This window comes from Agelaius tricolor, unplaced genomic scaffold (genome assembly GCF_023055355.1).
Source record: "Agelaius tricolor isolate 1412-34295 unplaced genomic scaffold, bAgeTri1.0.p SCAF_38, whole genome shotgun sequence".
NCBI lineage: Eukaryota > Metazoa > Chordata > Aves > Passeriformes > Icteridae > Agelaius > Agelaius tricolor.
The window spans coordinates 5,913,495-5,933,333 of NW_027269298.1; the positions used below are offsets into that span (position 1 = coordinate 5,913,495).

The following is a 19,839-nucleotide window of genomic DNA, read 5'->3' on the forward strand; positions in this document are numbered from 1 at the left end:
CTGTAAAAGTCATACTTGATCCCAGATATACTACTAAGCTACATTTATTTTAAAATTCATACTTGATCCTAGATAATGTCTCGTAGTATATTCATGTGTGTTTGTTCCAAATTGTCTTTTTAGATCAGTTGCTCTGTCGTGTTTTCTCTGGCAATCTGACAACATCCACTGACCAGCAGGAACACAGCAATAAGTCATTAACGGTTTTATGAATTGTAGCTAAGAGCCATCAGTTCATCTAAGAAGTAAATAGCCTTTACCAGCCTCATAAAGTCACCTCTAGCATATGCTCTGCCCAGTGCAAATAGCTGAGGGAAACATCACAGTTCCAAGCCATTGTCACAGCACAGGGCTGGGGTACCAGCTGGTGATGACTGCAATGTGACAGCTAGCATGTACCTATGACAGCAGCTACCCTGAGTGTTGAACAAATGCTGGAGGACACAACAGGGCCATTTCAGTAGAATGCTAGGGATCAGCAATAAATTGTAACATGACCACTCTTCAGTCTTATGATAAGGCAGGCTAGCTAGAATTGTGTTCTGCTAAACATACCTTTCTTCACTGTGACACCAGCAATGAGCCTCCAAAGGTAAAACTACACAGGGCAGTTGCCTCACAACAGGCAACAGTGACCAGACTCCATGTTCTGTGAAAAAGCAAGGAGAGTTACAGATCCGATTCTTGAACTGTCTCCATCCACCATCCTTAAGCAAGATTTAATAAGGACACTTTTTTTCAAGCTTACTGGATGATTCATTCCTGTAAAAACATTTCCAATTCAGTAACAGTCTGTACAGAAAAAAAGTTCTGCTGTGTAGCTAAAACAACAGCCAGACAGTAAAACATTTTTCTAGCTACACTGTGGCAGAAGTCCTATTGTACTACTAGATAGGACTATAGAGTCCTATCTCTGTAGTTTTACCCTAGGTGAAAGGCTTGTTAAAGGGACTACATGACCGCCTTTTCTACCAAGGTCCTGTCCATTGCCTGTGCATTCTGCACTGAGATCTGAGGGTACAGGTCCTCCCAGTGCTTTGGGATTGTACTAGGCTGGTTCTTCATCTCCACTTCTTTTTGAATATACCTACTGTCAGTGCTGACAAATATGTAAGTCTGCCTTCAAACAATAACTGGAAATATTACTGGGATTAGCTTGCATGTCAGTGTCACTATCCAGTCACTTAACAATCACTCAAAGAAATGATATAAAATATCACTTTTTTACAAAGATGAATAATAGAGTGTTTGTCAGTCACTTCTAGGCTGACTAAGCCCCTTTGACTTGCTGAAACTAGAGTCCTTTTTTTTTTCTAAACCTCACGAGAAAATGTTGACAAAACAGGCAATTTTCTGCAATTTCTCTGCAAGCTTCTGTCAGCACAAGAGGCAGCCAGAGCCTGCTCATTTCAGATAACACCACAGGGTAACCTTTGACATCCACCCCCTCGCTGCCATCGGAGGCTCCTCTAAGTGCAACAGTTGTGTCTTTCAGGTTGCAGGATGCAGACCCACAATTTGGGCTCTTGTTCGTTGAAGGCAGCCTTTGTTTCCCAGCTGACTAAGAAGCTCTTATAAAAGGGATAAGAAATGTAGTTAATAGCTTGAGAGTGGCCTAATCATCGGCTGCTATTACCCCTCCAATATTAGGGAGGATGACAGACCTATCAATAACAGAGCCCCAGGTGAGGTACAGCAGCTGATAAGGTGAACTTTGGCTTGATCTTTGCTCTGCAGAGCACAGCACTTATTTGAAAGAGAAGCCAGAACCTATTTTTTTTTCTTCATATTGTGCTAAAAATCATTCAGCTGAGCAGCTTCTGTTATGCTTTTCTGTCTTAAACCACAGTGATTTGACCAATGTAACTTATAAGCAGAGATGAAAACTGAAGAACTCCCCTCTCAGATCATGGAAGCTAGAGAGATGCACTTGGGTGATGTGTCCACTCATGTGAAAGTAAAAGGAGGCAAAATGAGAAAGCAGGTCTCCACATGCTCTTCGTCTTTACACACGTGTGGTGCAGCCTCGTGCGTGCACAGATTTGCACGTGCACACGTCATACGCATACCGGTTTCCAAGCAGTTAACCTTTGCTTGAGTAAACAACATGCAAAAGCTAAACATGCAGAAAATACATTATAACATCATTTTATGGTCACAGCAAGTTAAAGCACAGGCAGAAACTACACACTAGAGCAACTGGATACACTCTTGCTTGGAAACAAGACTACCAAGTTACTTTTAGTACCACATAGTCTCAGGAGTTACCAGCACTTCCCTAAGAGAGGAGGGACTGGGAGGTATGGGAGAAGAAAGATGAAGGTCCAAAGTTGATGAGAGAACTAGGAAGACAGGGCAGAGAGTGGATATATTTCACTGACCTCTCCCTCAGTTGCATTCTCTGCTTTAAGTCTGGAAAGGAAATGAGAACAGGCCCTTATCACCACAGGCTTAGCTCCATCACTCTGGAAATGTGAGTCCTTCCACTGCCTGCATTGTGCTAGGTCTGGGGCTGTAAGCAACTGGTGCTCGAGCAGCTAGTACTGGGACTAACTCACCTTCCATCATGACATTTAGAGAAGATGCAAACCACAGAGTCCTCAGCAGGCAGCTGCAGACTCCCACTATGTTGCACTGAATGGAGGTTAGTATTTAGAAGAGATCACAGCTAAGCAGACTTTCTTCATTGTCAAACTATGTTTAGTTTGGTGGGTTTTTAAAAATCTGTTTAATCCTTTTCTTTTGAAATAAGGGAACTTTTAATATAACCAAAGTGGATACTGCTTTTAAACAGATCCAGTTTTTCAAGAATGTTTTTTTTTATCAAGTATTTAACCAGAGTTTTGTTACTAATGCTGGACTTACAGTAGCTAAAGCCAATATAATACTTTCCTGAAGTATTGCTCAGAACTACTTAAGCTAATATTTCCAAAGCCAGAATTCTTTAAAAAGCTATGGGCACACTCTCAAATGGCTCAGAGCCATGTACTTCAGAGTCTGACACTGAAGTAGTTTTTTTCCTAGGCAAGTTCATAAACTATTGTGGCAAATCTTGCATCACCTTCTCTGACAGCAGCCTTCTTCTGAGCATAGTCCTGGCACTCTGAAAAGCATTAGAAGTTACAATCCCAACACTTATGAGAGAATGCAGTGAGCAGATTAGGATCTAAACCCAAGGAAACATTAGCCCAAAAGAAATAATCTCTGTGAATTCTAGCAGCATGCAGAGGTGAAGGAACCTCCCTGGCTGTGCTCGGGGGCCTTCCATGATCTCCTGGCTCAGAGGATTAGGCAGCTCCTTGCACAGAGATTACTTGACCCTGCAAACACTAACGTGGTCTGGGAGCACAGAGGGGAGCCGCTTTGGTCTGAATGTCACTGTGGTTCTGGAGGTTCAGCCTGGTCACAGCCAGGGCCTGGGGCAGGCAGCACCACGTCCACAACACCTGTGGCCCCCCTTTTGGCAGAGCTGGCTCCCACCATGGGGCAATGGCCACCGCTCTGCTCCACCCTGGGCTGCGACCCTGGTGGGCCAGGCTGGCTCTGTCCACCTGCCTGCAGCAGGATGGCCTCGTCCCTTGAGAGCCTCGGTGGGCCAGCAGCCACGCCATGGCCATGGGCTGGCAGGACAGCAACAAGGCCTAGACACAGGTTCTGGTTCTCTAGAACAAGCGAGAACCTGGCCAATCTGGCTGTGCTTTTTACATGCACTTCCACCAGCATGCAGCTGGGTAGCTGCCATATCTTGTCAAGACCAGGATATGCACTTGGAACATCTTTCTTTGCCTGCTAAACTCTCTCTGTTCTCTGTGTGTCAGGGTCGATGTCTCCATTGTGCCATAGCAATGCAATGCCATTGGTTACATTAACCATCCTCCACCGAGAAATGACAATCCAGCATATCTCCAAATTAGCCTTTTTATTGAAATCAATAAAGGAGAAATCACATGGCACTAAACTATTTGGTGGGAGCTTTGTTACAAACTCATTACTGGAAAAACCTTTTAAGAGACCTTTAACCACAACCATTGATTCCATCACAGCAAGGGTGATCTATGGAGTTAATCAGCTGAGTCACAGCAGAAAGCCCTGGCTGTGTGCTGTCCTGCCTGAGACTCAGCCACATGTTGACAAAAACTCTTTATGTGCAGTAGAGTTGTAGCCTCACAAAAGCAAGACTGACACCACCACCAATCCCCAGACAGACTGATTTTAAAGGCAGTAGTTCACATTCCAGAAAAAAAAACCCAAAAAACTAAAAATATGCAATTTCAGTGTCAAACTGGCTGGCAACACTCACTTTGGCCTCTGAAACAATTTAGTCTTGGGGGATGACCTGCTTTCCCCAGCACCAGGCCTGGGGCTGCTGCAGGTTTTGGACCCACACACCCTTTGCCCAGCTGGCTCCTTGGCCCTGCCCATTAGTTCATTCACACAGCCATACAGAACCTGCCCTGCATGAGCAGATCACAGCATACCCTCAAGTCTGAGCAGTTCTCCAGAGATATGCTTTTAGGAATAGAGCAGATGTTTAAGAGGATCCACTCACAGAGTCAATTTTTGCAGGGCTGACCCTTTCTGACCCTTTTTGACCTTATACCAGTGACATGCTCAAAGTTGTAGCCCTTCATTTTTGGATAACTCTCATACCTGTACATGTGAGGAAAGGTTAACATGGCTTCTTTTCCTCAGTAACTACACATTCAAGCTCCATTTGAGTTCCTTTTTCATTGAGGTTGCTGAAAGAATAGACAGGACCAGTACATACACAGAGCCCTATGTCTTGTTCCTGGCCTTGTGACAGATTTTTGACAGTAAAACACTTTGAATCAGATTGCTTCACAAGAAAGAATGAATTGAATTTTTGCAGGTATCCAGTATCTAAGAGCTTTAAAGAGCCAGCTTCTGATAACAAATGATTCCTGCAGGAGTCTGGTTTCAGTTTATTCCAAAATAGGTGTCTACTTGCAGTCATTGGCATCAAGCTGCTTCTTAAAAATACCAGGATGTAGCCTATGATGCCAAATAATTTTTTACCCTTTTTTGTCCAAGACGCTTCCAGAAAGATATCTCCTCATAAGTGCCTGTGCAGTTAAAAAAAACAAAACAGGACCAAAAGAAATTCAGATGGAATGCAAACTCATTGTGAAAAGAAATATCTGAGAATAAGGCACTTTTTTTGAGGCACATGACACAAATTTTTCTTTTTACCTCTCAGAAAACCTCTATAACAACCACCACAATTTAGTACTAAATTTTGAAGTGTTTCCAGCTACATCTGCACTTTCCATGCAGTGCCTCGAGCAGGGTGGGATAGAACAGCCCACATGCCCAGCACTTCAACGTGCCTGTCCCACGGGACTGCTCAGTGCTGGCTCTGCTACCTGCCTTAAACCGGCTCTGTCCATCACCAGTGATGGGCAGGGCAACCTTGTACTGGCCAAGCACCCACCTCGACTTCAGAGACGCATCTTCCCCCTAGCTGCTCTATTAAAGCTGAGCTAAAATGTTTTTCTGCTTTATAGATTTTTCTCAATGAATTTTCCCATACAGGCACTAACTTCTTTTTACAGAATTTTGTGATGATACTCAAATTCATCCTAAGGAGTGTTTATTCTGTTTACTCAAATGAAGCCAGACTGTTTCCCCTGGGAGCTTTCTGCAGGTTTCTCCCTGGGATGAAATTAACTATTTTTACATGAAAACATAATTAATTTAAAGTTCAATGGCCTTTACAAACAAAATTTGGATTAAAAGATCAGTAAAGATTTTCAACACTCAAGATAGGAACAAGTTTATGACTCACAGGCAGGTCTTATTATGACTGAGGGGCTTTTCATGTTCTGGTAAAAGAAAATCCTGCTTCCAGGCTGTTCCATACCTTATTGTGACTGAGATGCTGTAGTCTTCTGGTAGCAACAGAAACAGTCCCTTACTCATATGTCCTGTGATGAGAAGATGATTTTTTTTTTCTCAGCCATCTGTGTGCAATACTGCTACTTCTGTAATTTTTCTCCTTTCATATCCCCTTGCATTCAAAACTTTCAGTAAGATTATTATTTCTTCTTGACTGTCTGTTCTGGAATGTTATTAATTTAACAGTTTGATTCTGAACATCTTCGGTTCCCAGTGATCAAAGTTTCAAGGAGTTGGGTCAAAGCTGCATCAGAACTTTTAACTGTTAAGTGCTTTGGGACTCTCCAGAATAAGAACAGATGGACCGTGCTTGGTAGTATCAGATCCTGCATGCCCTTGCCGCATGTAAAACTACTAAACTTATTATAGAAACTACGTTTTCTTCCTACTTTTTTCTTGAATTGTTAAACTGACCCTGTTGCTCAACATCAGTATTTGGCAAATAGGAGGTCAAATAATTTTTCAAGAGTTTCATTTCACCCCTGAAAGGATGTGACAAAAAAACTAGGCATATATTGATCTAATATTCTCTCAGATATCTGGGAAATTTGGGAAAGACACAGTGAATCCCAAGACTGGAAACACAGCCAACAGAAGCATACTGTGAATCTTGTTGAGAAGCTCCTAAGCTACACATTTTACTTAAAAATTACATCCCAATTTTCAGGTTCAAGGACAGTGGCTTCTCTGGAGACAGTCTGGGCATGTCACGCTTTGATCCCTCAGTAAGTTCAGAGGAAAGGCGATAAAAGGCAAGGAAAGCACTTTATTCAATAGCCAAGTCCACCCTATTCCCTTTGTATTTCAGAGTCTACTCCACCCCATTTCAAAGTGGAAGAAAGGAGATACTGCTTTAAAGTGCGCAGACTCTGATTTAATACTGGAACAGACTCATGCACCTATCATGAGAGATATATAAATGCAAAGCTTACAATAGTGCACACAGTGCACTGTAATGCAGTCTGTGTTCAGATATAAATATAATAGATTTTTTAAAAATACAAATAAGGAGAAACATACAGATACTCTGTATTCCAAAATTCTAAATTTTGGTCATTGCTTGTTTTTTTATGATCGAGCCAATATCCAGCAAAATTAGATTTAGTGTCCTTGCTTCTTATGAAATTACACAGAGGCTGCTGCTTTATTCCTCTCCAGGACAGTAAAAAGCAATAAAATTCTTGCAGATTTTGACAGCAGGCAATTCAATAAAAGGCTATGTATATTTTATAAGTACAATAAAAACAAGTCTATAGCTGGATCATAAATGGAGGTTTGTTTCGTTGGTTTGTTTTCTGCACGCATCAATGTTGGGGTCTATTTTCAACACAGGATGGTCTTCTCAGCACACAGCTGTCCCTTTTTGGGGAGAAGCAGAATGAAATTTATATTTTTATAATGTATTATTTAAGCTTTGCTCAAGGGACTTTGCAATGTGTCTCTGTTTAAAATTTAAAGGTGTTTGGAACTGAATACTTTTCTGTTCTTGATGAGTGCTATAAAATTTTACAATTCTTTTTGTTACATTTTAAAGTGTATCTGTCTTATCATTGTGGCATTCCCTTTTTTATGAGCAAACAATAAATATTTGATACACACATCATTATTTCCGCGGCTTCCATTAATGCTCACTGGTTTTTTAATTCTTCAATAATATAATGGGGAGATCAATAGATTGTTGTATTTCTGAGCAGTAGTGCTACAATGCATTTAGAGACAGTGTCTGTCTGTTGAAATATAAAATTTTATACAAATGTAAAACCAAAACTAACAACATACAAATGACCCACCCTACATTTTTACAGATGTATCAGTTTTTTCTTCTCACTTAGAAAAGAAATTTTAAAACTCTGAAGAAGCTGATTAAAGAAAAAATACCCTTCCTATTTGTCTCTGAGACAAGTTCTCCAGCACTGAAAATTAGCAAAAGGTTTATCTGAGCAGGGTCTGTGGCATCGAGCCTCAAGTCTTCTGGAGAAGGAAACTTTCCTGTATAACTACACAGAATCCACAAGTACTGGTTTGCCCTTCTGAGTAGTTTGGTAGTTAAAGTCTGACTCATACGGCAAATTATAATCAGTGTCATCTTACTGGATGTACCAAGAATACAAACTTTCAGAATACATGAACTTTATAGGACAGACCTAAAGACAGTTTTTTCACCCTCAGTGTGAAGCTAAAGAGCTGTTATCCTCATAAAATTGTAGAATCTTATCATGCAAGAATTATAGAGACCTTTTGTTAACAAAGACAAGGTGATGAAGACTATCTCCATCTCAAAATCCAAACAAATATGCTTTGGAGAGACACCTGTGTCAGCCTATCAAATCTCAAGAAAAAAATTCCCTTTCAGTTCACTTATTAGAACACTGTATTTCTTGCTATAACAGAAAAGCTATGAAACCCACTGCCTTAAAAATAAATTATTTAAATTAATCACAGCAGGGAATACAAAGGAGTTAAAAAACATGCTGTAATAAGAAAAGCATTCAAGGGAGAAAAAATAGAGTCTCTAAGCTTAGCTGAATGATCATTCATGAATTTGACCCAAACTTCCATAACCTCAGGAAAAAGTAAAGCATACAAACATTAGTTAGTTAATGCTGTTTTCATTTGCTTCCTTTGTAAAACATAAATTTTGATTTAACAAACTAGACTTGACCCTGCAGCCCTGCTCCTGCAGCCAGTGTTATCACATGAAGACTGCAGAACTGATCACATGAAGGAAATCCAAAGTGTTTTTCATGCCACACTCATGTTTAATGCTTTGGTTAGCTGTGTGCTATTTCATCTCTCAAAACTTCCTTGCCCTACTGCTTATCATTCTTATGTAGTGGTTTATTTGGTCATGTACTCTCATAATGCCTGTAAGAGACAACTACATAATTGTGTTATGTTAAACATCATCCTTCTCTTTTCTCATTTCTGTATTACAGTTTTTATTAGACTTCCAGTCCTATTAATGCAGCAAAGACATGTACTTAGTATGTGAATGCGCACTACCAGAGTTGAAAATACAGGCAGACACCAAATTCTGTTCAGATATAGTACTTGCTAAAGTGGGGATACTTCTGTCTAGGAGAACTCCTTCAGCTTCCATGAAACAGCTTGCTCTCCCTCCTACCCCAGGGGTTTAGCACGTTCTCTTGCTCCAGTTCAGCCACAGGAAACCTCTATGGCTTTCACTCAAGTGAGATTTTCAGGGGCACGAGCTGAGAGCTGGGACGGCTCTGCCCCACAGAACCTTGTGCTCCGGTTCTGAGAGCTTTGCCGAGGCTGCTGCCGCTGCCCGGGTGTGCGCGGAGCCGGCGCGCACAGAGCCAGCTCGGGCTGCATCGACGGCTTTCAACCGACCGGGAAGGCCGATCCAGCTGAAGTCTGTGTGATGCATTTAAAAACTGATATATTGTCCTCCGTTTTCTTTAAAAAATATTAAAGATGAAGCATAATTAATACTAATTTTTTATCAGTTTATTTGGGACATTTTCCCGCAGAAAGGGGCGGATTTCGGGTCCGGCAGGCAGGGCCGGCCCTCTGTGGGGAGCGGCGCCCTCTGCGGGCCGCAGCGGGGCGGGACCGAGCCCGAGCGGTGCAAGGGTTCCGACACGGGTGTGTTGGCTCCGTGCCCGTTGGAACGGCTTGGCGGTGGGACAAATCCCGTGCCCCAGCACACCAGAGATCTGTGCGGAACACGCGGGCCGCGCCAGCGCCCGGCGAGGACGGCGGGCTTCATTTGTACTGTCTGTGGTCCCCTTCTAGCAGTGCTCACAGCAGCGCTGAGAGTATTGCCCTGGGGAGCAGCTGCGGCGCAAAGGGACAAGACAGGACAGGACGGGACAGCACAGCTCGGCCCAGGGGGTTTTGGGTGCGAACCCGTTCCTACTGAGCGCTCCGGTCAAATCCATCCACTCCCAAACGGAGCCAGCAGGGGGCACCGCCACCGCCCCGGGTAAGAGCTCCTGCGGGTGGGGAGCGGAAGAGCTTGGCGAGGGTCACGTGACCGGGACGCGGAAGTGCCTGCAGGAAGGGGGGCAGCTGCTTCCGGTGCGGGCCGGAGAGGGCGCGGGCAGGGCCGGGGCCGGGGCCACACCGACAGCGTCCCGCTATGAGAGAGACGCCGCGACCCGCAGGTGAGACGCTGCCGCTCGTGGACCCCGGGCGGCCGTGCTGCCGTGCTGCCGCTGGCCCCGGTCCGCGAGTCCGCGCTGGAGCGGGGCGGCGCGCGAGGCCTTCCCACGCCCCGCGGCCGCAGGTCCCGCGCTCTGTAGGGCCGGGTCGGTGTCCCCGGTGCGACCGGGAACGGGGTCCGCTCCGGCCGGAGCCTGTTGGCGGGTCCGCGCGGCCGCGGGAGGCGCTGTGGCCTGTCTGGTCCCGCGGCCGGAGCGGCTCCCGGCCGGGCCCCGCCGGTGCGGCCGCGGCAGCATCGCGGGGGCGCTGGGAGGGTGAGAGACCAAGGTGTGCGGGCCTGCGCGTGGAGAGGGCAAGGAGCTCCCTGCTAGCACTTGTTAGGAGTAATGGTATCCTAAAGCAAATTAAATGTGACTTGAATGTTCTACTCAATGCTCCAACATGGAGATTGTTTTTTAAATTATTGTTAATTGAAGTAGGAAGACTTTGTTCTGTACGAGTTTGGAGTAAAACTGCAAAACAAAACAGATTGTAGAAGGAGGGAGTGAAACTCCTTTCAAAAACCGGTTTGCTTGACTTGTATGGCTTTGCTAATGGAAAATATTTCGCTTACATTTTGTCTGCATGACAACTTAAAATACAAAAAAGTTTGCTATCATCTGGAAGTGTTTTTGTGGTGACATGCTGACTCCCTGCTGAAAGATGGCAGTTTAGATTATCAGTTGTATATGAATTCTGCAGGCATCTGTTTTTAAACTTCAGTTGAACATCTTCTGAAGGCTTATTTTTTGTAGGCAGATATTGAAAAATAGAATCTTAAATCTGAGAATATTCTGAAGGGGGGTAAGGAACTGCATCTGTATAAGAAAATCTGATTGTTTCAAAAAATGGATGTAAAATACACAAGGTATAAGATAACTTGAAATACTTGAATAATTATGTCAAATTGTTTTAAGCGAAGTGGTAAGAAAAATTAACAATTGAACTGGCAGGCGCAGTATTCCGTTGCTCAGTGGAAAAGTACTGGTAGCTGATTCAGTTCTGAAGAGGGTTGGTGCTTTGAGGAAAAGAACCTGAGGAGCGCTGAAGACAGTAAATTTAAAGGTGGTCTTCTGCAATTATGTGGGTGGCAACTTCATGGACCTTGACCACTGAAACCACTTGCTGCTCCATGGCTCAGGAATCCCATAGCACTCAATTTACACATTATCAGATAGAAAAATTGCACAAGTTTAACTTACTCAAGCAGTTAATGTTGGTTTTTCATAGTGACATTTAAACTTCTGCCATTTCAAATTACAATAACATGCAAATTTATCTCAAATTCAATTTAAAATTTCAAGTATGCATTTGAAAAAGTTGTATTACTGCTAAAAGGGCTGTTAATCTTTTTGTAAGACATCTGGATTACGTGAGAATACAGATGTGAAAATCTGGGAGCTCTTAGCTGGGATTCTGTCATGTAATTATTATGTTGTTACAAATACACAAGGAACAAGCAGGAAAAGTTCTGTGTGGCAAAGGTATCAATTTCTTGATTGACCTTTTAAATTCTGTATGATTTCTCTAAAAGGAACATTATAATCCTAGCCCTAACCCAAATATCTCAATAAGCTTGGAATTAAAAACTGTACAAGCTGTTGCTGTTCCACCTTTCAGTTAGTGAAACAATAGGGAAATACATGAGAAGGGTCATAAACCTTACTCTTAGTCAGGTTCTGCCTGTGCTTCCAGTGTCATCCTGTGAGTTGATACAGTTGCTTTTGAAAAATTAATCTTAAGTGAAATATTTCATGAGTAAAATCAGTGTTTGTTGGTGGACAAATGAGATTATTTTGTTGGCATTTGAAATATAAAATCTTTCATATGCTGGTACAAACTGTGGGACATCCTGGAGTTAGAACTCTGCTGTATAATTCCATGAAATAACAGCTTCGTTAGCCTAAACTCATGTTTGAAATGCTTAGTCTATCCCAATTGGATAGTTTGCTGTTTGTAGCTCCTGCTGTAGTTGGTGAGTCCTCTTGAAGAGAAGAAACACAACAAAATATTCTGGCATAGTAATTTATGGCCTTAGTACAGCTTTCAGAAGAGAGAAGTGAGATGACTTGAGAGAATACAACAGTGGCGAAAGGTTGAGTTCCATGTGAGTCTGTTAAGAAAAAAGAAAAAAAAGTAGAAGAAAATGGAAAGGTCAGTACTTGACCAAGCAGAATTTCTAATTTTATTTCTTATTTTTATTTTATATTTTCTTCTTACAGCACAACACTAAATTTGTAATGAAATGGAGTCTGGGTCAAGCTCCTTTCTAGTGGAATTTCCAGATTTTTCTAGCACCATTTTGCAGAAGTTAAATCAACAGCGCCAGCAAGGACAATTATGTGATGTGTCCATTGTGGTTCAGGGCCATCTCTTCAGAGCCCATAAAGCTGTTCTTGCAGCTAGTTCACCTTATTTCTGTGATCAGGTTCTCCTGAAAAACAGCAGACGAATAGTCCTGCCTGATGTGATGAATCCCAGAGTATTTGAAAACATTCTTCTGTCTACCTATACAGGCCGGCTGGTAATGCCTGCGCCAGAAATTGTTAGTTATCTGACAGCAGCAAGTTTCCTTCAGATGTGGCACGTAGTGGATAAGTGCACGGAAGTGCTTGAGGGAAACCCAACAGTTCTGTGTCAGAAGATGAATCATGGCAGTGACCATCAGTCCCCAAGCAGTAGTAGCTACAATGGCCTTGTTGAAACCTTTGAACTTGGCTCTGGAGGACAGACAGAATTCCACAAAGTGCAGGAACTAAGAGACGGCGAAAACGAAGAAGAGAGCTCTAAAGATGAGCTGCCGTGTCAGCTGACAGAACACGAGTACCTTCCCAGTAATTCTTCAACAGAACATGATAGACTTAGCACTGGAATGACCAGTCAGGATGGGGAAGAGGGAACTAGTGATAGTGCAGAGTACCAGTATAGCAGACCAATGTATAGCAAACCCAGTATCATGTCTCACAAGCGGTGGATCCATGTGAAACCAGAAAGGTTTGAACAAGACTGTGAAGGCGTTGATAACCCTTATGATGAACACCAAGTTTCTGAATCCATGAATACCATCCAGGCAGATCACTCAATCCAGTCTTCAGGTGTTGAAGATTTTCACATAGGTGACAAAAAGATGGAAGCAGAATTTGATGAACAGGCAGATGAAAGTAATTATGATGAACAAGTTGACTTCTATGGCTCATCTATGGAAGAATTTTCCAGTGAAAGGGCAGATGGAAATTTAAGTGCTCACAGACAGGATCTTATGATGGCAGCAGGCTATGGTGAAAGCATTGATATGGCTGCTGGGATTAAAGAAGAAACGTCTCTCACTGGATTCTCCCATGCCGATAAGCTCTACCCTTGTCAGTGTGGAAAAAGCTTTACACACAAAAGTCAGAGAGATCGGCATATGAGTATGCACCTTGGTCTTCGACCTTATGGATGTGGTGTCTGTGGTAAGAAATTCAAAATGAAACACCATCTTGTAGGCCATATGAAAATTCATACAGGCATAAAACCGTATGAGTGTAACATCTGTGGGAAAAGATTTATGTGGCGGGACAGTTTTCATCGGCATGTGACCTCTTGTACCAAGTCCTATCAGGCTTCGAAAGCTGAGCAGAGTACTACTGAGATGAACTAAGACATTAATGCTTACGTTTGTTTAGTAAAGTAAGAAAAATAAACTAATTATGCAAATAATGTCTGGTACTTGCTATTGTATGTTCTCAAAACAAAAGTTTTAATAAGTGTGCTGGTATAAACAGATCAAATGTATTTTGCTTCCTGCAATATTACTTCAGGTGTTTATTGTGGGAAGTGTATGTGGTTAATCTGAAATGTGCCTGCAAAATAAGGTCTGAGATTGATTGTAATCACAGCAGTATTTAGAAGCCATCTTGTATTTCCAAGTCCTCTAAATTCACAGTAAAACTCAGCTCTAAATTGACAAAAATCCTGGAAATACTTAGATGAACGAGAAATTCAGGTAGTACTCCTTAATGGAAAAGAAAACTAAGATGACCAAACTGGCTTATACGATTCACATTTAAATGAAGAAAAAATAAAGAGAATTCCACCTCAAGCTGAAGCATCATTAGGTAGTGTGCATCATTCAGTAGCCTTTGTTGTATTGCTTTATGAAAGGCAGTGGTAAAGGTGGTTTAGATTTCAGTTATACATCTTCTTTTTTTAAAATTTATCTTCAGTAAAATAAATGTCTAATTTTGTGCTGATTTCTGTTTAGCATCTGTAATGCACTTACAGTTTTCACTATATAGACTTAATATATACTGAAGTATACTTTCTATTTGCTCTTCTAGGGTCTAATGCTGTACTTGACTTCATTAGATTTTAATTACTATGTTGTGAGAGCTTCTAGAAGTGTGTGTAATAAGTATGTCTTATTAAAAAATAAGACACCAACTAAAGTAAAATGTAACATTTGGAACTTAGTCAAAATAAGCAAATATTTAAAGTGTAAATTTCTGTTCAAATTTTTGTGGCTTACTACAGTAGCAAGTACCAAACTCTGGATTCATGAACTGACTTGTTATTGGTACAAAAACTTCTGTGAGAACTTTTATCTAGTTTTAGAAACCTGCTTTAGGAAAATGACAGTCATTGATAGGTATTTATACTTTTAATTCTTTACTATTTGAATAGTATATAATACTGATTCTTGGTACTGAACTACTGTGACTGATGATCACAAGCAGAGTTGTTTGCTTCCTCAAAGTTGCTTGTGGAAAAAAGTAGGAAGTATGTGATTTGGATCTTCTAATGGTACTGCAGAACATGGTACCATGCTTATGTCTGAAGCTGGTATTTTTGCTGGGAGTGACACTTGTTCTACGTTAAGATAAGGATCTGTGTGTGGGGCTTTCATTCATGGAGATAGATGGAGGAATGTGTATAGTTCTAAGGGATGCTGCCAGCTCTGCAGATTGAGTAAAGGCATCAGTTGTAAAGGTGACAACAGGATTTTGGGGTTGAAAGCTTAATGCAGTCCAATGCAAAAGCAATTGCTTCTTAGTAAGCAAAAGCTTCTTTGTAGCTTGCTGAAATATGACAAGGAAAGAACATACATAGAATACAATAGGAAGAGGTGATAACCAAGTACAGTGCTGTCCACATGGGGAAAAAGTTAACCAGCATTCAAGACCTAAGCCTGTCTGACCCCAATTTCTGTATTGGGCACTGCTGTGTGCAGGATAATGTACTGAACAGATGACCCTGTATGGTGAAGCAAAACCACACCAAGATTATTACACTTCAGATTCTTTTTTGAACTCCCAGTTACAAATTGTCTTAAGATACAACTGAACTGTATCCTGAAAGTGAATGTCTGCTGCAAGCTGAGGGTTTTCCACTCAGTGAGCTGTAATTACTGTAATTTCTTTACTGGCATTCTACTTAAAAACTTTTTTTTAAGAGGCTCTTAATTAATAATCTTCTAATGATTCAAATATTTTTTCATATGGAATTTTGTTGAAACAGATGTTCCCAAGTACAATGAACCCATTGCTGGCAATGGGCATGACTAATCAGCACCACAGAGTTCCTGTTCTTAGCACTTAATTGAACTCTACAAATACCATGGTGGCCATGTTTAACCTTTGTGATCAAGGTACTGAAACAGGGATTTTGCTCACTAACACTGTAACCTGCTTAATGTATAGCACTTTGTATTTAAACAAAACAAAACCAAAAAAAAAAAAAAGGAAAAAAAAAAGAAAACCACAAAAAAGAACCCCAAAAAACAAATAAAAAACCCCCCAAAACAAAAGCAACTAAAAAACCAAACCATAATACTTAATAAGTATGTTTTTTAAACTTAGAGATTATATTCCCTCTATGGTTTGTTTACACACTGCTAACACTGTCCTTTTTAATACTAAAAATACTATAATGCTTGCCTGTTTACATGAGGGTAGAGGAAAGGGTTCTCGCACTCGGTGGCCCTGTTTTTCCATTCTCCAAGGCCTTACCACATACATGGTGTCATTTCTGCAAGTACCATCATCACATTTGAAGGAAGGCATTAGAATCATAGAATGGTTTGGGTTGGAAGGAGACTTTGAAGGTCACCTACTTCCAACCCTCCTGCCATAGGCATGGACACCTTCAACTAGGCCAGGTTGCTCAGAGCCCCATCCAGCCTGGCCTTGAACATGTCCAGCGTGTTTATTCTCATACTCATTTCAAGAATGATCTTGTATATTACATTGGTTCTCAGCCCCTTTCCAATTGTCACTTTAATTTTGCATAAAAAGGTTAAGGGTACCTCTTCCCATTTAACCATAAAAAAGGCTGGACGGAAACACCAGTCTGAAAACTGTGGTCAAAAAAAACAAAAATGTTGAACACAGACCATACTACAGAGCTGCCAGCAAAACTGTTTCTTTTACCAGCTTGGAATGACTTTTATATGGGATATTTCAAGGTTTAATGTTACTTCTATTTGCAGTTAGATTACTTTGAAATAAAGCTTTAAAATTAAATGTACTGCGAGCGACACTTTAAAGATTTTATAACAGGTTCAGTAGATCATATTATAGAACCATGTCCTTTTTTAATGACTTAGCATGAATAGTAACTTTTTAGTATTTGCCTCTTGCTGTTTTACCCCATATTATGGCATTGTCTTGAAAGTCCAGCAAATGTTGCTCCACTGATTTTTGTAGCACTTGGCTTTCTGCTGTTGATTTACATGAAACCAGTTGATTGCAGGAAAATATTGATCTGAGTGTCCTGAGATCGGGTTGAGAGGATTGATGATTCAAGGACAGCTTGAGATACATGTCTAAAATCCTTACTTTTGCATGGCACAGGTGAAACAGTTGTCTTGTGGTGTTTTTCTTGAACTCAGTTTATTGCCCTTTGTCCAACTTCTAATCACCAATTCAGGTACTGGGTGGGGGGGGGTGGGAATCACTTAAACCATCTTTCTCAGGCTCAGCTTAAGTCCTTAGGTCTAACACCTCTTCTCCCTGCCTTTGTATTCTCAGTTTCCCTTGCTTTCACCAAGAGTTGTATTCAGTTCCTGCCATTTCCTTTAGTAAGGTGACACGTCACAGAGGAGGTTGGGGTCATACGCACACTTCCTTGTCTGATGCTTTGCATTTCTTAGTGGGGGTCCTCTGGTGCTTTGGCCTGGTCAGTGTCACTATTCATGGTGACACTGGGCCACAGTCCCTTCAGAGATGTGTCTGTTCCAGCTTGGTTCTTCTGTGGAACTCAGTTATTTCAGAGGTGTACCTGCTCTGGCAGGGCTTAGCTGTAGGCCAAAGTCATCTTAGAGGTGAATCTCCTCAGGCAGGGAGTGTGTCCTTCTGTGAGTGTGTCTATACATGTTCTCAGTGACTTCTTCAGGTGTTTTCCCAAGAGCAGCTCTTCAGTTTCTCTACCTGTACCCAGGAGTATCTTCTCCATGTGTCTCCCTGCACTTCTTGCTAGCAGCTGCCACTCTTCCTTAAGTATATTTAAGCAGAATCATTATGTGCACCTCTGGTTGAGATTTTGGCTTGCATCCATTTTTTGTGCACACTGAACTTCTTTTGACTAGTGCGGGGCCGCCTGCAAACGCTAGCCATGTGTCACCCCTGCAGTCCCTGCCACTGGTGGCCAGTGCAGTTGAACATAGCAAGCCAAGATATACAGATGCAGCTTCTGTCAAGCTTCTGATCTTTGCTAATGGAGTGGTCTTGTTCAAGGTATGGAAAATTATTTCTTATTTGTGGGGAGGAGGGAAGCAATCCATATATATATATATATATATATGTATATATATAATATGACTGCATATGTATATGATGAATTTCATTAATCTTTCCGTATGCCTCATTACCTTTGATGATGTGGCTGTTGGCTGTAGTAAAGTGAGTGTCTTCTGAAAACCAGAAATATTGTATACCCAGGTGGCTTTCAGACTTTCCTGCTGCTTCAAAGCCATTGTCCTAGCAGTGGTAAGAAGACTTAATGATACTACAGCTAAGTTCCTTTTCATTCCATTTTGTAACTATGATGTTAATTACCATGGAATCTGTGTAACTGCCATTCTGAAAAATTCAACTGTTAGCAGGGTTAAAATCTGCTTAGGTGTATATTGAACCCTTTTGAGAGAGAAAGTTCCTATTTCACACACCAGTGTTGGTTTGCAGAGTGCTTTTTTGTTGTTTCATTTTTTAAACTTTCCTTGTTAGTTTTATGGATGAGGAGATAGACCCTAGAAGATCTTGTCAGTACAGTTTTTGGTCATAGCTTTTTTCATCTGAGGTGTATCTAAGCTTGAGAAACTCTCCTGTATCATAAGCAAGGCAGATGATCAAAGGCTGATGTGTTGAGTGTTCCAGTATTATTGATCGTGAAAGAATGGAGGCATATCAGGGTTTGTAATCTCAATACTTTTGCCTGGGTGCCGGCAAGATGACTGTCTCTGAATTATGAGAGCCCACAGCAGTACATTCCGTGTTTTGCTATAACAGAATTAGGACCTTTCTCAAAGCAACAAAGGAAAGTTAGGGTTTTTTTGTCTTTTAAATGCTTCATTGGGTAGCTTGGCTTCTTTAGCTATTAGCTGTAAACTGTCAGTGGCCTAGGGGAAGATGCTGGAAAAGAAGATGGTATATTTTTAATGTGATTAAATTGCAAGTTCTGATTTTTGCTTGAAGCCTGTGTCTGTCGATTGCTGCTCCTTTTTTTTATTCATGGGATTCCATATTTCTTTCAGAAATGTAACTGTTTATGCAAGTCAAGTGAATCTTCCTTAATGAGCTATAAGTTTTTATTCTAAACAAGTCATTTATAATAGTAAATTTGCATATCTTGATATTTTGTGAGATGTTATGCCTGTATTGCAGAGGTTGGATAGTTTTGTCTATAAATATTGCTGTCCTAATTGTACAGCATGGATTTAATTTAATTTTACTGTTCAATATTTTCTTCTTATAGAAGAGTCCCATGCCCCTTTTTTTCTATAACATGTTTTAATAAATGTTATCTGTCAACTTTGTAAATGTTTTCTTAAGCTTGAATGAAAGGAATGCATGTCTAGTACTAGTATTTAATATTTCACTTTGCCAAAATAAGTGCTCAAAATACAAATTCCAAAAGTTGTTGATATATAACTTTATTAAATATATTAAAAAGTGTATCTAGTAATGTGTCTTCTTGAAATAATGATAACATGTCAGCCTAGTCTAAGAAAACATTAAACTAAGACCTAATTTTTATGACACAGTAAGTTTGATGAATTTGTGGAATTAGACCCATTTGTTTGCTGCTTTAGGTAATTGGCTTCCATGCTAGTTCAAATTTGTCAAACAGGTTTTGCTGTAACTGTTTTTTACAGAATGGTGATCTCTGAAGTTACAATAGAGAATGTACATGCTGATAGGAAAATTCCAGAACACTCACTTCATAGTAGCAGCAACCACATGTCCGAAAGGCCTCTTGGTACAGTTGAAGTAGGTACAGATAACACAGATTTTTTTTTTCTTGTCTAAGTATGAAGGAAATTTCATGCTGTGAAAAGTACTAAAGATTAAGTTCCCCTTACCTTCCTGTGAGGCTTCTTTCTCTCCTTGACTAAATTTAGGTACTTATACTGAACACTTGATTTTGTCCAGCCTCCATCTGCTCAGTCCTTGCGGAACTGTCCCAGCCGCTGCTTACTACATAAGCAAAAAATGAGCTTGCTCTCATTGAAAGCATGTTCAGTCAATACCCGGAGAAGTCAATATTTATGTAACACACTCA

The 19,839-nt window shown here is 41.1% G+C and overlaps 1 protein-coding gene across 1 annotated transcript; it reads left to right on the forward strand.

The window, feature by feature from the left end:
• The first annotated feature begins 9,673 nt into the window (after positions 1 to 9,673).
• Positions 9,674 to 19,234, forward strand: ZBTB43 (zinc finger and BTB domain containing 43). The gene is made up of 2 exons (XM_071454263.1): positions 9,674 to 10,046; positions 12,306 to 19,234. The coding sequence occupies exon 2, from the start codon at positions 12,329 to 12,331 to the stop codon at positions 13,721 to 13,723; it is 1,395 nt and encodes a 464-aa protein (XP_071310364.1). The 5' UTR covers positions 9,674 to 10,046; positions 12,306 to 12,328; the 3' UTR covers positions 13,724 to 19,234.
• The last annotated feature ends 605 nt before the right edge of the window (positions 19,235 to 19,839 follow it).